The sequence below is a fragment of the Panicum virgatum genome, chromosome 4N (genome assembly GCF_016808335.1).
Source record: "Panicum virgatum strain AP13 chromosome 4N, P.virgatum_v5, whole genome shotgun sequence".
In the NCBI taxonomy this organism is placed as follows: Eukaryota; Viridiplantae; Streptophyta; class Magnoliopsida; order Poales; family Poaceae; genus Panicum; species Panicum virgatum.
Genome location: NC_053148.1, coordinates 9,433,746 through 9,450,166, shown reverse-complemented (window position 1 = coordinate 9,450,166; position 16,421 = coordinate 9,433,746). Strand labels below are relative to the sequence as shown.

Genomic DNA, 16,421 nt, shown 5'->3' with positions numbered 1-16,421 from the left:
ATGATTTCTTCCTTCTCCTTGTGCCCAAACACCGCCTCGGAGTTAGTGAACAGCTGTTGAATAAAATTTTTCCTCTTTCTCCCGTTAATCCGCATGAAGAACATCCTAGAGTTAGCATTTTCAGCTTTTATTGCCGTCAGCCTTGGCTGTTGTTTTGCTCTGATTTTCTCCACAGCTGAAAGCCCCAAAACCCGTGCCTTTAAGTCTCTTTTTAGCTGAATCTCTTGTTCAGTGAGTTGCCTGAAGTCCTGTACAACATCAAGTATTCCAATAAGTTGTTTCGCTGCACAAAGTAGTAACTTGACATGGCCAATCTTGGAGCGAGCCCAATTCCTCAGCGCCTTTCCTGTTCTTTTGTAGTTTTGTGTGCAGTCTCAGGAACAAGTTAACCACAGTGAGTTCTTGCTCCCATGCTGTTTGAACCACCTCACTATATCCAGCTACTTTTGGCCAGAAAACCTCAAATCTGAAACCTGAGTACTTGGCTATCTCTCTTCTGCCCACTAAGAGAAGTGGACAATGGTCTGAAACCGAGGATGATAGTGCCTGAAGTGCACAGCCCGGCAACATCAGATCCCAGTCAGAAGTGCAGAAAGCACGATCTATTCTGGTTTGCGTAACATCATTTGACCACGTGAACCTTCTCCCTTGCAGGCTCAGTTCTTTGAGTTCCAGATCATTGACCCAACTTCGGAAAGTCCCCATCATGCGCCTATTCAAGTTAGAGTTGCTTTTGTCTTGTGCTTGCAAGATCAAGTTGAAGTCTCTAATCACTAGCCAACGATCAGATAGGAATTGCCTGAGATCCCGCGGCTCCTGCAAGAACTGAATCTTTTCCCCATCCTCCTGGGGACCATACACCACTGTTAGCCACCACTCTCCCACTCCGGTTGTTGGTTGCAGCTTTGCTGAAACGGAGTGTCCACGGACTTCCGTTTGTAGGATCCTGTAGTAGTCCTCGTGAACGGCAAGAAGAGCCCCACCTCTTGCCCCTGAAGCCGGTAGGAACACAAGACTGGCTCTGAAACTTGGTCCCAAACTCTCACAGACAGTAGCATCATCGATTGTCTGCATCTTTGTTTCCTGCAGGCATGCAATAGTGCATGCCGTATCTCGTGCTAGATCCCTGACCACTTTCCTTCTTGCCGGGCTAAATGTTTCCTGCAGGCATGCAATAGTGCATGCCGTATCTCGTGCTAGATCCCTGACCACTTTCCTTCTTGCCGGGCTATTTAGCCCGCGCACATTCCAGTTTAAGAGAACACACCTTTGATCAATCATTACAACCAACAAAGACTCCACACACCCCCTCGTAGAGGTACAGCAACCTCCACCAGAGGTAACAAAACACGAGCAGAGGAGAAGAAGAGATGGAACACTCGACCAGTGGGAGTGGACACACAACAGACACGCAAACAAGAGGGTAGGACGGCCATGGACACACACACACTGCCGAGAAACACGCGACATCAAGCATCAGCACACACCGCCACTGCACTGAGAGAATCAGTGCCGGCGCCATTCTCAATCCCGAAGAACACGCGATATCCAGTGACACTCTCATTTGGCATTGGGTCTGCAAACTTGCTGCAGAAAACATCAGCCTTCTGGGCACTTGCCAACTGACTTTCATCTAGGATTGAGCTCTTCTTGATGAGCAAAGTAGTCGCCTGTTCCTCCATGGTCAAGCCAGAGGCCGGTTTGTTTGCCAGCCGTGTACTCTTGCGCGAAGCTTGCACGGGCGTACCGGCCTTCTTGCGAGCAGAAGCGGTCTCGGCTTGCTTGATCGGTGTAGCGAGGATCCCTCCCTGAAGTTTCTTGGTATAAGCAGGTAGCTTCTGACTTGCCACTGCATACTTGCCTCGTTGTCACCCACATCGCTGAGCAACACGGCCTCCCGTAACCAGTCCGCCTCCCACAGCAGTGCTCCCGTTCGCTAGCTTTTCCAGCCCAAGCACAGGTCCACTCACCGGCTCGACTGCCGGCCCAGCCTCATCCGTAGGTTCCAGGAGGCTTCCATCCTCCGCAATATTCCCATTCGCTGCCAGCCCAATCAGAGGCCCATCCGCACCCTTTCCTCGCCGCCAAGTATCTCCCAGGATCCCGTACGCGCGCCCACTCTGTGGCCTCCCATCCCCTCTGCCAGCGCCCGCCCTTCCTCCACTCCGTGCCCACACGCCGCGACGCGCAGGCGGATCAAACCCCACCGCCTCGCCGTCTCCCGAATCCCGATCCACCACGCCCCGGGTCCACCTGACGTATCCCCACGGGACAGCGAGAGCGTGTAGGTGCCGGGCTCCGGCGCCTCGCGCTGATTATCACTAGTATCCCCCTACCCCTGCGGCCCTCCCGATTTTTTTTCCGACCTATAACTCCCCGTGCGCTCTCGTCCGTCGTCTTCGCGAGGTCGAACCCCAAGGCGAGGCAGCGAAACCCTGAGTCGGCCGGCCAGTGCGAGGGGAGAGAGTGCGCGAGGCGGCGGAGGGCGAGATGAAGCTCAACGTCAAGACCCTGAAGGGCACCAGCTTCGAGATCGAGGCGAGCCCCGAGGAGACGGTACGGCCCCCCTCCTCCCGCGCCCCTCTCTAGTCTCGTTCCACTCCAATCCGAGCGATTCCGTGCAATTCACGGCCGTTTCGCCCGATTCGGGCCGGCGCGGCGCCGGGATTGCGCGCCCGGCCGGTGGGGGCGCGGGGCGGCGGTGATCTGAATCTAGGGTTTTTGTTTCGGGGCCGTCCAGCCCGGCCGGCGATTGGGGGCGACTGCCTTCTGCCTAGCTGGATTTCGAGCGTTGGTTTCTCATGGGATGCAATTTAGGGTTTGCTGTGTAGGTTGGGGTTCGACGTCGTGGGGTGTGTGTCGTTTGTGTAATCGTGCAGTATAGATTGTAATGCGGCGCGGTTTCCTGCGTCGGGCGGTTGATTCAGCATGCCCCGGCGCTTGATTTGTGTTGCTTGAGTTCGTCTCTAAAGTCCTGCAGCAGCCTACTCACTGCTCTGCTCTGCTTGTGCAGGTTGCTGGGGTGAAGCGGATCATCGAGACGACTCAGGGACAGAGCGTCTACCCCGCCGACAACCAGTTGCTCATATACCAAGGGAAAATTCTCAAGGATGACACCACTTTGGAAAGCAACAAAGTTGCTGAGAACAGCTTCCTTGTTATAATGCTGTCCAAGGTACTTGATGCTATGGTTTGTTGCAGTTGATCATGTAGTCAATAGCGCAGCAATTCATTCACTGGAAACTGATGCCAGTTTGCACGTAAATTTTGCCACGTTTGTATTGAATGTTGTAGGTTGGTTTCATTACGCTTGCTTTCCTATTCTACTTTACTTCCCCTGATATGCGTATCAGGACATGGGTGTGGTGCTAGTAAAGTAGTAATTACATTTGTTCACTGCCTTCTGTTGCTCCAAGTTAACTTAGGTAGACAGTTGTCTTATTTACTGATTTGTGCTTTAGAATTGTGCACCCATTTACCAAAACATTGGACATGGTAACACGTTTCTTTTTTGATTTCCATGTAAATTGTGTCATGTTTCAATGAAAGCAAACATTATTTGATCCCCTCAATTCTGTAGATCCAGATTATTTGTACTCTACAAAAATGAAACATCAGATTTATCATATGCAGAGTTGGATTTCATCTTTTGCCTTTTCCAGTTTCTCCGTATTTACTCTGCAATAACTTCTGACCACTGATATGTGAAATTTGATGGCAACATTTTTCAAGTTATGGACTGCATTTCAAATAAAATGCAACCTCTAATTGCCTGAATGAGGATTGGTTGCTTTCAATGTGATAGGAAAAACAGAAAGATGAAAAGTTTTGTATTGAGTGCTGTGAATTTTATGAGGAGAGGACTCATCGATTGTCACATTATTGGAAAACATTAATATCTTAGTGTTAAACATTTTTCATTTCACATCCTTAGTAAGAACTGCCAATGATTTATTGTATGAAGGTGATATTAGCTTGTAATCTTATGTTCTATTGTATCTGACATGCATAAAATGAAATTTTGTAGGCTAAGGCATCGTCAAGTGGACCTTCTACCGCTACTCCTGCAAAAGCTCCTGCAACTCCGGTGAGTATATTCGTATATTTAATTTGGTTGCTCTAGCTTTCATTTTTTTCAGTGCCGTTCTTCTAGGTTCCAATGAAACAATACTTGGGCTGAAACAATCAGTTACATTCCATATTTGGTAGTCTTTTTTTATGCATTGGAACATTAGTACAAAAATAGGGACTGCTATGGCTTAATTGTCTTGTGGGAACATAAATACCAAATATGTGACTGATGTGTCTTTCGTTTTTTATAATTTACAGCTAGTCCCTTTTCCTGTATAAGTCCACCCTTTATTACCTGCATTTCTCCCCTCATATTCACCAAACACATGATGACATGTAAATCATTTGATGCCATGTCAGGAGTGTTCTTCCATGTCACATCCCTATTTGTTTTAATGGACACTTTGGGATGATGAATTAGCAACGGATTTGTCATTTCAATCAATGAGTTACAGTCTCAAGAGAGCATTGTCTAATTTGAATCCTTTGGTTACTTCTTTTTTAGCATCATCACATATGTGTTGACCATTTAAGCTGTTTTTACATACAAAAGGACATAAATACATGCTATGCGATACTTGTATGTGAAATATGTTATTGTATTTGTTTCATACAGCACTGTTACTGACAGGTTTCTGAAATTCTTATCTGTTAATTCTGCAATAGGCCCAACTTGCTACGCCTGCAGCCCCTGCTGCTTCAGTTGCAAGATCAACACCTCCTCAAGCGCCTGTTGCCGCGGCAGTAACGTGAGCTCTCTCTCCTTAACCTTGTGTGGAAACCCTATCAGGCTTCTCTTATATTACCGTTACCTTTGACAGGGCGCCTCCAACTGCACAGCCTTCACCTGCTCCTGCTGCTACTGCTCCAGCTGCTACAGTTGCTGCATCGTAAGCCCCACTCAGAGCCTTAATAATCACTGTTTGAAAGCTGTCCATGGATCTCTTTCAATTGTAGAAATAAGGAACAGGCTTTCATTTTAGGCATACTGCATGTGATCCCATTTTTGTGTTTCTTGCATTTGTGCAAAACTGATTGGAGAACTATCATTAGCTCCATTAAGTATTGTTTCGGATGTATTGTAAACAAAAGATTAATTCTTGTGATCGCAGTAAAAATCATAGACCAACTAAACTACAATGCTATGGGCATTTTTGTTTACTTTTGCATCTTTAGTCACATAAACTGAGTCTTGGTGGCCATGCTGTGGATGGTATAATTTTGAATTGAACACTAATGAAAACCTAAATAAAATGTATATATATGTATATAAAGTTAATTTTTTAGCCTCAGTTCATTGATATCATACTTCACAGGATGGCTCATATTTGTGCCACTGAATTTTATTCTCTTGTACATAGCTTAGAAAAAGAACCTTAAAAGTGTCCATTCGATGTCATTCTCTTCTAGTTTGTTAAATTAATCCTGTTCTTTCATGTGGACAGCAGTGATGCTGATGTGTACGGTCAGGCAGCATCAAACCTTGTCTCTGGTAGCAATCTAGAACAGACTATCCAACAGATTCTTGACATGGGTGGCGGTACATGGGAACGTGATACTGTTGTCCGTGCTCTACGTGCTGCATATAATAACCCTGAGAGGGCAATAGACTATCTATATTCTGTAAGTTCCATGTTAACAAATTATTTTCCAATGCATAACTTTCATACCCTGCTGATGATGTGCTCAATTTTTTAATTTGCTAAAAAATATTGAAAGTGTCTTTGCAATGCGTTCCTGTTTGGCTTGAGGAAAGATTATTTTATGCTTTATTCACCCCCCCCCCCCACAAAAAGGAGACTGCATGTGATGGGATTATGTTACTATTGAAAGGAAAAATATACATGATACATTTAAGCTTCAGTTTCTATCATTACTGGTGCAAAGGATTGCATACAGATCCATACTGAAGCTGCATCTGGTTTACCATTGGTAGGGAATTCCTGAGAATGTTGAGGCCCCGCCTGTGGCTCGAGCACCTGCTTCTGGACAACAAACAAATCCACAGTCTCCACTTACTCAGGCTGCAGCTGCACCACCATTGCAGCCATCCCCTGCCTCTGCAGGGCCTAATGCAAATCCTCTAAACCTTTTTCCTCAGGTATGTGCTGTCAATGTACCTTTGATAATTTTTTATTAGTTTGGCATGGAATCTAGTATTTGAAGCTTTTATTATTATGCTAATAACTGCTATTTTTGGAAGACACTACCTACTAATTTATGTCGTGCTAATCAACTGCCATTATGAGAAATGCCAGCTTGATTTTCTGGAAATGACAATGTCATAACATTTTGCCAGATGTTCTTAAAAAAAACGTCATAGCATTTGTAGCCATATGGTTAGCTGTTTATGTGAAATATTGTTTTCAGAAGCTATTCACTGTACCTACGTAATCGATGTTCATGCTAATCAACTGCCATTATGAGAATATCGGCTTGATTTTCTGGGAAAGATAGTGTAATAACATTTTGCTAGATGTTCTTGAAAAGAAACGCCATGTCATTTAGCTGTTTTCTCATGCTGGCAAATCCATGTATGATCAGGGTTGTGTCCTGGTCACATAAGCCACTTGACCTTTTTGTTCCCATGTTTATCCTGAAAGTGACGTTCCCTTTCTATAATATGATTTCGTTTTCCTATTCTAATGCTAAGGGTGTTCCAAGTGGTGGGGCCAATCCAGCTGCTGGTGCTGGTGCTGGTGCTGGTGCTGGTGCTGGTGCAGGAGCTGGTGCCCTTGATGCCTTGCGACAGCTTCCACAGGTAGAAGCTGTGCAGCTTCTTAAAGAAAGAAGTCATTGATGCCCTGCAATGATCTAACTGTTATTTTTCCTTCTCAGTTTCAAGCACTGCTTCAATTGGTCCAGGCTAATCCTCAAATCTTACAGGTGCCTTTACAAGTTTGTTGTTATTTAGTAATCTTTGTCCCTCTTTTATGTTTGATAATCTTTCATTCGGCACGTGGCTAATGGTTGTGTGATTCTGTTGATTAACAGCCAATGCTTCAAGAGCTTGGCAAACAAAACCCACAAATCCTGCGGTTGATTCAGGAAAATCAGGCTGAGTTTCTCCGCTTGGTGAATGAAAGTCCTGAGGGTGGTGCTGGAGGGTAAGAAAACTGCATAACTTTGTGAATCTGCCATGTAAGTGTACAGAAATATTTACATTATGCTCTGGTGGACCAGAAACATACTAGGTCAACTAGCAGCAGCCATGCCACAAGCGGTGACAGTTACTCCGGAGGAACGGGAGGCTATCCAGCGGGTACATTTCTTTTATAATTCAACTTATTTGGAGTTCTTTATAAAACATTTTTCTGTCACTTCAAGTAACTTTGCATTCATAATTCTGAGTATTCTGGTCTTTTGTTCTAAGTTGAACAAGCTAGATGGATAATGTAGCTGAGGAAACATAGCACTTTTATTTTACATTAGTGCGCACCTTTGTACGCACTAGTGGCAGGCAATTTTCCAGAATGCACTAGTCAAATTCATGTGGTAATCTCAGATTTTGTTTTTAGCAACTTTTGAGAATTAACATTCAAATTAATATGCGAATTCAAGTAATTACGGTGCTGTAAAATGAGTTTGCTTTGTTTGTATGACATACTTTTGCATGCGTCAAGAATGGGGATATGGATAGTGCACACAAATATGTATAGTTGTATAGAAATTGATGCCCTACCAATTGTTTACATATAACAATGGCCAGAAAAATTACTATAGTTCTTCCAAATCTGTAAGGTTCTTCCAAATCTGTAAGGATTACATAAACGTTTTATATAATCTGCTTCTGTCATTACTGGTGTATTGCTTGCTATGATAACCAGACTTCCAACACAGAACCTGTCATCACATTGTGCACCAATTATGTTTACTTGCAGAACTATCTAATGATTAGGAATAGTGTTCTGTTTTCTTGCCTACTTTCATTCATATATATTCTTGGACAGCTCGAGGGAATGGGGTTCAATCGTGAGCTTGTGCTGGAGGTATTCTTTGCTTGCAACAAGGACGAGGAGCTTGCTGCCAACTACCTCCTGGATCACGGCCATGAGTTTGACGAGCCGCCGCAATAGATGCTAGATTGGTGATATATCGTGGGGGTGGAGGTGGTGAAACTCAGGGAGAAGCAGAGCAGCTCAGTGTCAGTTCTTATTCCTTGTGGCAGTTGAGAAATACCTGGTCGTCTATGCAGTGCTGCTGACTATGTTTTTTTTTCCATATATGTGTCTGGAATGCTTTCTAAGTACATATTAATTCCATATTTCGTGCACTCTTGGTGTTTGTGCAAAATCAGTTCGCTCAGCCGCCCAGCTTTTACAAAGTTGAATGCTGCTGCACATTACTCTATTTCGCAAGTAATAAGGTGGGGATAATGTATGGTTTCCATGCTAAACTATATGCGTCTGTGATGTTGGATCGGTGGGCGGTGGCGCTTCTCGAATGCAGCGATGGGATGCCATTAGACATGCGGTCTCCCATGGTATGCGGCAGGTTGTACGCATTCCTTGAATCGTGTTAGAAAATCCCGATCACCTGATGAGAACTGTCCATTTCATCATTTGCTGCTGCGATTTATTTGAGCGGTGCTTGTCGTTTGCAGCCTGCGATTTATTTGTTTGTTTTCCTTCGTTTAGATTAGAGGAAAAGCAACCGCACGGAAGACTCGATCCATTGTCGGGCTCTTGCAGAAAGTTGTCGTGCTCGTGCCCAAGCTAAACCGACCGTTTTGGCCTCGTCCTACACTCCTCAACGCACAAGATACGACGTCGCCCGTGCATGATTGCCTCGCGGGCGGTGGTTTCCCGACGAGCAGAGCACAGGTCAGGAGACGGCTACCAGCTCGAGCGCCCCCCGCCCCAGCGGGAGATGAGTACGCGCAGACGTGACCGGTCGGTGGCATGCAACGGTAACACCACGGTGCCTAACACCACCGAGTCCCTGAGATTTTCCACTCCTCAGCAGCGGTGGCACTGGACACAGTTTCTGTAGCACCAGTGGCGAAGCTAGAATAATTTTTAGGAGGGGCTATCGTCTACTTCTAAACAACTTTAGTCTCTTTTCATATCATAGTGTATTCATGTCAAAAAAATATAGAAAGAGTTTAGGAGGGGTTCCATGGATCCAGCCCCTCTAGACCACCGCTGAATCTGCCCCTGCCTAGCACTGTTGCCTGCCCTGCCCGGTAGACAGACACTGGCGCCTCGTCGGCATGCGGCGGAAAGCAGCGGCGATGTGAAAGTACGCTGGCCGTCGGGATCGATGACGATGAGCGTGTCGGCATGCGGAAAGCCGTGGCGTGGCGGTGTCAAAGTGAGTGTACGACGTAGCAGGCGACCGGTGCAGCAAGAGGAGCCGCGCGGCGCAACATGGAATGGAACTGAAGCTTGCCTATCGACATGCAGCGGAGGAAAGATTTGCACGAGTCTAGCAGCCCCCGCTAGACAATCTTTTTTTTTTTTGAAAAAAAAACTGCTTTTCTAAAAAAAAATTGCCGCTAGACAATCATTGTCTTTAATTTGATAAAGACTACACTAGCGGCTCAAAATAAATGAGAACATACACCCGCAAAAAAAAAAAGAGAGAACATACGGAACCAGTTGAGCGTGTGCGCACTAGGGTGGAGCACGGGGTGAGCCTTTGCCGGGGAAAAAAAAGGCTTTTGGAGAATCTTTTTTTCTTTGTGACTGGCTTTTGGAGAATATTAGACTCTAAGCAATGTATAGGGTTGTTTTATTATTTTTTCTTATAAAATTAGCCTTTGTAAAGTAAATTTTGCTATACGAGTAATATCATTTCCTGTGGGTGGTGATTTCGTTTCTACAAACCTGGCAATATATAAGAGTAGTTAATAGTCCATGACTAATCCTAATAACCATCCAAAACCATATCACACCGTCTATTCTAGAATGGAGGGAGTACCATGTCGAAGCAAATTAAACAAATTGAGTCATGGACTGGAAAACTATATATAGAGACAAATTCATCAAGGTGCTCGATCAGTTTCCCTTTTGGATTTTATATCACCCAACAAGAAGACCGTACCTCTGCTCTAAGCATGAGTTCATGACTGAGGCATACCAGGCCTGAATTATTGAGGCGGTCATGTGAACTCGTGACTGGGGGGTTTGTCCGAGATTTGCATCACAGCCACTCGCATCGCAACAATGCTACAGAGTAAAAAAAAATATTACCATGCTACTTTGCTCTTTGCACGAACAAATTAAACTAAAAGGCCGCGCAGAAAGGTAAACTAGCAACAAAACCGCAGCAGCAGTGAAAGAAAAAACCTTTTTTTTACCATGCCTCTCGCTACGTGTAACAGTTGATGGTCCGCCGTTCCGTGCATGGTTGTAAAGATTTCCGGCCGCCATATTGTTTGGCCGAAAACGTCACATCAAATGTTTCGACACATGCATGAAGTATTAAATGTGGATAAAATAAAAAATCAATTGCACAATTTGCGTGTAAATTACGAGACGAATCTTCTGACCTAATTGCGCCATAATATGACAATGTGGTGCTACAGTAAACATTTGCTAATGATAGATTAATTAAATTTAATAAATTCGTCTCGTGGTTTACAAGCAGAATCTGTAATTTTATTATTATTAATTCACGTTTAATATTTCAAATGTGTGTCGGAATTCACGTTTAATAAATTCACTCACTTTGCCTTGTCAGTTGTCACCATCCGACTGACGTCTCCTTGGCGCTGATTGCTGAACTCCTAGCAAGCAGCTATGAACTACCGATCCCCAAACCCAACGCTGCCATTGCACCTTTCCGTGCAAAGAAAACACAGCCTCCCTTTAAGGTTTATGGTTTAGAAGTTAGAGTGAAAATTTTTGTATTGGGTAGCGTGCTCCGTGAGAGGGGACATGGTCTTCGATGCAAAAAAAAAGGCATTTTGGGGAATTAAACACGGCTTTGGAGCATTCTGATGCCTTCCCATGCTATCGACCTCAGTATTACTCAAGAAGATGTGACCAAGACCAAAAACCATGCATGCAGATGCAGATTTAAGAGAACGGGCATCCGTGCACCGGTGCACGTTCCTCTCTCTCTCTCTCTAACAGACCAGTCTGTCAGCCTGCCTGCCTGTTTGCTCTTGTCCCGCTCTCTCTTCATTCGCCACGGCCAATGCATGGCATGCAACTGCAAAAGTGAAAGAATCATCAGAGATGCAGGAAAAACGAGGAGAGCCTAGGTAAACGCAGCCAACGCCAACCTACACAGCCCCAGGGTTAACCATTTCGTTTTCCGGTGAAATCCCGGTGATCAGCGGAAACGGAATTCCGTTCCGGAATTTCGGCGAATTTCGGCCGAATTTTTTTAATTTTGAATTTTCAAAATGAAATTTTCCGAAAATACCGAAATATTTTTTCCCGGTACCGAACGGAAACGAAAAATTTTGCCGAAATTCGGCGAAATTTCGCCGAAATTTCAAACCCTGCACAGCCCACGTCCACTTCTTGCCACTGTTCTTTGCGGCTAGCTCGTGTGTGACGCGAGGAAGACGAAGACGGATCGGACGGAAGAGGCTAGTCTATAATATGACCAACCACTGAGGCACTCTGACCAAGGACGGTCTGCTCTCTAATCCCATGGTCGTTGGTCCAAGCACGCATCAATCATATACTACTCCATACGTATGTTAGTGCCATGGTGGCCTTGGCTAGCTAGTGATGAGATAGAGCTGAGTCGAGGCAATCATCAGTCCCGTCGTCGTCTATACTATCATCAGACTTTCTAGAGGATATGGTTCAAGCGGCAGAGCTAGATCGGCTGGTGGCTGAGCATGTGGTTGGCGAGGAGGCAGGATCACAGGATCCGCTTGCTGATTCGCCCGGCCGGCCGATTCATTTGGCGCCGTCTGCTTGTCGATCCCAAGCGCCGCCGTGCAGTGCGGCCGGCGTCGCGTTCCGCCGTGCTCCGCCCGTCGTCCGATCGAGAACTAACCGACGCCCGAGATCATTGCGTTGCATTTGCGAGACCAGGAAAGCAGCAGAACCGTGGAGTTGTCTAGCTAGCGCGTGGAGTGTAGCTTCTGCACACGGACCTGTGATACGATGGCAGGAGACGTTCGTTCTTCCTTCCGTCTCGCAAGCTTCCGAGGCAGAGGCCTCCACTTCAAGCAGACACGTGCCACTGCCACACGCTCCTCCATCGTCATCTCACCACACAGGTGGCGGCAATCATGCACAGATATTCTTTTTTTGTGAGAAAGATATCATGGAAATATTTGCGACTGCCAACTATTTGGATCCATCGGGCGGCTTGAAACGACCGTAGTGACGACCTGGGACTGAAGCAGATCTTCAACAATGCCGTCGCGCGATCCTGCATGTCGAATCTAATGGAACACCACTGCATCTGTTCTTGTTAACCATACGTTTTTTACAAGCGATTTGCATCTAGCTATCTCCTTCCCACAGGAAGGAGATTCCCCGCGCCGGCCGGGTCCTGCATGCGAGGCCGCCCGGCCGACGGCGGCGGCGAGATGCACAGCCAGATTGTATTCTATTTTCGAGCATGATGAGCTTATTAGTTTGCAATGGAAATCAGGGGCCAAATATTCATTCCAATATATGCACACAATTCAGCTTGCAGCAGTCCGATTACCACTAGGGTTGAAAACGGTAATCTGAACTGTTCGAACAAATTTAATATTTTAAAATAGATATGTATAAAATTGGATGGTGATCATTTCTTATATTATCAAGCACATTATTACAAATAAGAATAAAATTCTGCATAAATTATTTTATGCATTATTTGCTCCCTACAACAAAAAAAAGTGAAAAACATACCGAATTTGTTTCCGAATCCATACCGAATTTTATATCTATCATTTGAGAAAATATAGGATGAATTTGAGGTTTACCTTTTTTGAATCTTTACAAGCTCAATGCTCAAAACAAGAATACAAATTTGTATACAAGATTCTATATCCTATTTATTCGCAATCAAAGAAAAACGACCAAAAAACTGATTACCGAATAATTACCGTTTCCGACCGTTTTCAACCCTAATTACCACTGGCTGCTAATTAACGTGACCGGCCTGTCAGTCATTTGGGTGAGATTTGTTTGGAGCTGAGCCAGGTGCTAATAAATGAAAGTGTAAAACTTTAGCACTAGTGTATCCAAATAGAAGGGCTAATAGGGTGAGCTAAAGTTTAGCAAAAACTTAAAAAATTTAGCAAAGATGTGAGTGTTATGTCAGCTTAACTGGTTACTCCATTGCGCTAGCTGCAAGGTTGTGCCTGGTATCATCGCACAGTTTCCAATATATGCACACAATTCAGCTTGCAGCAGTCCGATGACCACTGGCTGCTAATTAACGTGACCGGCCTGACAGTCAGTCACAGTTTGGAGCCAGATGCTAATAGGTGAAAGTGTAAAATTTTAGCACTAGGGTATCCAAACAGAAGTACTAATAGGGTGAGTCACTATATTACAGCCCCTCACACTGCTTGAAAACTGCACATACGTACCGGGCCGTAACCTCCGGTTTGTACCGGGCGCCGGCCCAGTACCGCCTGGCCGGTACTAAATGGCCCGCCACTTAGTACCGGTCAGCCGGCCCGGTACTAATGGTGCACTTTAGTACCGGTCCGTAACACCGACCGGTACTAAAGTAACTACCACGCAGGCGCCGCAGGTGGAGCACTTTAGTACCGGTCGGTGCCGACTGGTACTAAATGTCTTTTTTTTCTTTTCTATTTTTTTATTTTTTGGGTTTCAACTAATTCGTATTCGTATACGTTTGCGGATTCGTATTCGTGCATGTCTGTATATTCACATTCTAGCACGTCTGTGCATTCGTATATATTCGTATCTAGCATACAATTGAATACATTTATTATAATTACACAAACTTGAAATATTATATGTACTTCTAATATAAATATGTTAATAATAAACTCGGGATTCATAATATATTTACAAGTTGTCGTGCACATAAATTTTGTCCGACAAATTTTTACAAGATACTAAGGGTCCTTAGGCGCCTCATCATCGCTGATGTCCTTATTCGGATCCGCTCGACCCACACTTATCCTAGGATTCGCATAAAATTCTCCAGTTGGATTTATAACCTCATCTAGAAGGAATCCACAGATTGATTCTTGAATTGCTTTGATTCTTTCCGGTTGGATGAGGTCATTCTCCATGCAAGAAATCTGTCAAGTGCAAACACCAATATTTTGAATTAGTACCTAGACGGAACTAAATGCAAGTAATTGTTAGTAATGTTATTCTACGTACATTGAAATCATGTTGTGACATCGAGCTGCGGCAGCAAAAATCCATCATGTAGTCACATGCGTAGTAGCCACATAGGTTGTTTCTTGGCGCCTGTCTCATAATCTATATATACATATATATATATATGGGTTATGAAATATTTAAGTTGATTAAAGAAACGACAGTAGATGTGCGATATGTATTTGTACCGGCCAGTGAGTGGTGAATTCTAGTGGGGCTGGCGGTGACGATATTCCTATATGTTTGTGGAGGAAGCGAAGCCCATGCTTTTTGGATGATGTTTATGAGGTCTTGGTAATAATATGTTGGCTTTCTCAAGGAGTCGTACACCTCAAGAAATCTCTATATCTCCTAATTATTTTGACACCCTTCAGTTTCAGGCGAACACTCTTTTGATCAATATCTAGAAACCATCTATAAGAAAAAAACTTTATTTCGGAAAATGTATATGTCGGTAACCTCGACCCTGCGGTGATGACACTACTTTTCGGGGGGGACACGGTGTGGTACAAGTACATCCACAATAGGACAGTCGCAATACCAACATTTCCGGTTAATAGGAACACAACACTTGGCACAGGCAGCGTGCTCGTTGATATGCTCTCAATGCAACAATGGCCACGCTAACTGCACAAAATGCTGTGTTCGCATCAACCGAAAATGCTGGTGTTGCGACCAGCCCATTGGCGACGTCCTTATAGCGCATCGTGTATCCCTGAAATGTAGTGTTATCACCGTTGAATGGAGATTAACGACATATACTTGTTTCGAAATAAAGATTTTTTTAAGCTTCTTGATGGTTTCAATGTGAGTCTGAATAAATACATCACTAGAGTGTCAAAATAATCTTTTCATAATAAAAAAATCTATTATACTTCTTTCAATAATTCATTATAAAAAAATTAACTATCCACATTATGGTCATATCTACTACAATCACATGAAGTGTCTACACTCATTCTAAAAATTTCTACTATCCACATGCTCATTTGAATCTAAAAATAAAAAAAATACTACGGTCATTTCCGGTGTATAGAAAATGATTGAAAAATATGTCTATAAATTTTTCACATTCAACCTAGCCAATAAACCTACTCTCACATTCAAATCATCGGTTCTATATATCTCAAATCATTGCATAAATCAAAGAAATCATACTCATCCTCACTATTTCCAAAAGTCACAAATTTCTCTAACTATGGAGCATAAAACGAAGCATAAAGACAATCAATGAAGAGAGGATGAAGTTTCAAACCTTTGTCGCACTTGGATGACTAGAACACTCACTAAAACTAGAAAAAATGGCGGCAACTCTCTAAGGGGAAGAAAACCCCGAGCTCGAGCTTCTCTGGTGAAATGGCACTGGCTCGGACTCGGGAAAGAAGAAGGCGCCAATTTATAGTGGGTGCATTAGTACCGGCCGGTGGTTCGAGCCGGCACTAACGAGCCATATTTAGTACCGGCTGGAGCCACCAGCCGGTACTAAGTTTCCTGGCGGCAATTTAGTACCGGCTGGTGGCTCCAGCCGGTACTAAATTGTCACTAGCCGTAGCAGGCGGAGGTCAGAGTCTGTCGGTGGCGCACTTTAGTGCCGGTACTAATAGGTTCCCATGGCCACTGTTCTTTTGGCCCGGTACTAAATTTGCACGTTAGTACCGGCCAAAGCCGTGACCGGTACTAACGGCCGCAGACGAATATGCGTTTTTCCAGTAGTGTCAAAATTTTAGCAATAACTTAAGAACAGCAAATATATGAGTGCTATGTCAGCATAACTGGTAATTCCACTGTGCTAGCTGCAAGTTTGTGCATAGTGTCATCGCACAATTATTAAAAATGCCATGCCAGCTTAACATTGGAATGAAACCAACTCCCTCAATGCATAGTTTCATCGTACATTTTCATAGATAAGCTATCACATTTAATAGTTGATAGGTATTAATGATCAAATGTACCATGTGACCAATGGAAGTCGATGGATGTGTGTAGATGAAATTCAAATCCTCTCAATGTGGTTTCATACCAGTTTCATAGCTTTTGGTAAATGTGAACACCAAGTTTCATCACCATAAAACTATTATT

The 16,421-nt window shown here is 44.2% G+C and overlaps 1 protein-coding gene across 2 annotated transcripts; it reads left to right on the top strand.

Moving 5' to 3' along the window:
* The first annotated feature begins 2,318 nt into the window (after nucleotides 1-2,318).
* Nucleotides 2,319-8,376, top strand: LOC120669826 (ubiquitin receptor RAD23d-like). Of its 2 annotated transcripts, none has more exons than XM_039949680.1 (12): nucleotides 2,319-2,556; nucleotides 3,014-3,175; nucleotides 4,028-4,087; nucleotides 4,738-4,820; nucleotides 4,893-4,961; nucleotides 5,520-5,694; nucleotides 6,008-6,172; nucleotides 6,725-6,832; nucleotides 6,910-6,957; nucleotides 7,066-7,178; nucleotides 7,255-7,333; nucleotides 8,022-8,376. In XM_039949680.1, the coding sequence occupies exons 1-12, from the start codon at nucleotides 2,491-2,493 to the stop codon at nucleotides 8,145-8,147; spliced, it is 1,254 nt and encodes a 417-aa protein (XP_039805614.1). In that variant the 5' UTR covers nucleotides 2,319-2,490; the 3' UTR covers nucleotides 8,148-8,376. The 2 variants fall into 2 exon arrangements, with proteins under 2 accessions (XP_039805614.1, XP_039805613.1); XM_039949679.1 differs by having other exon boundaries at nucleotides 5,517-5,694.
* Nucleotides 8,377-16,421: the final 8,045 nt, after the last annotated feature.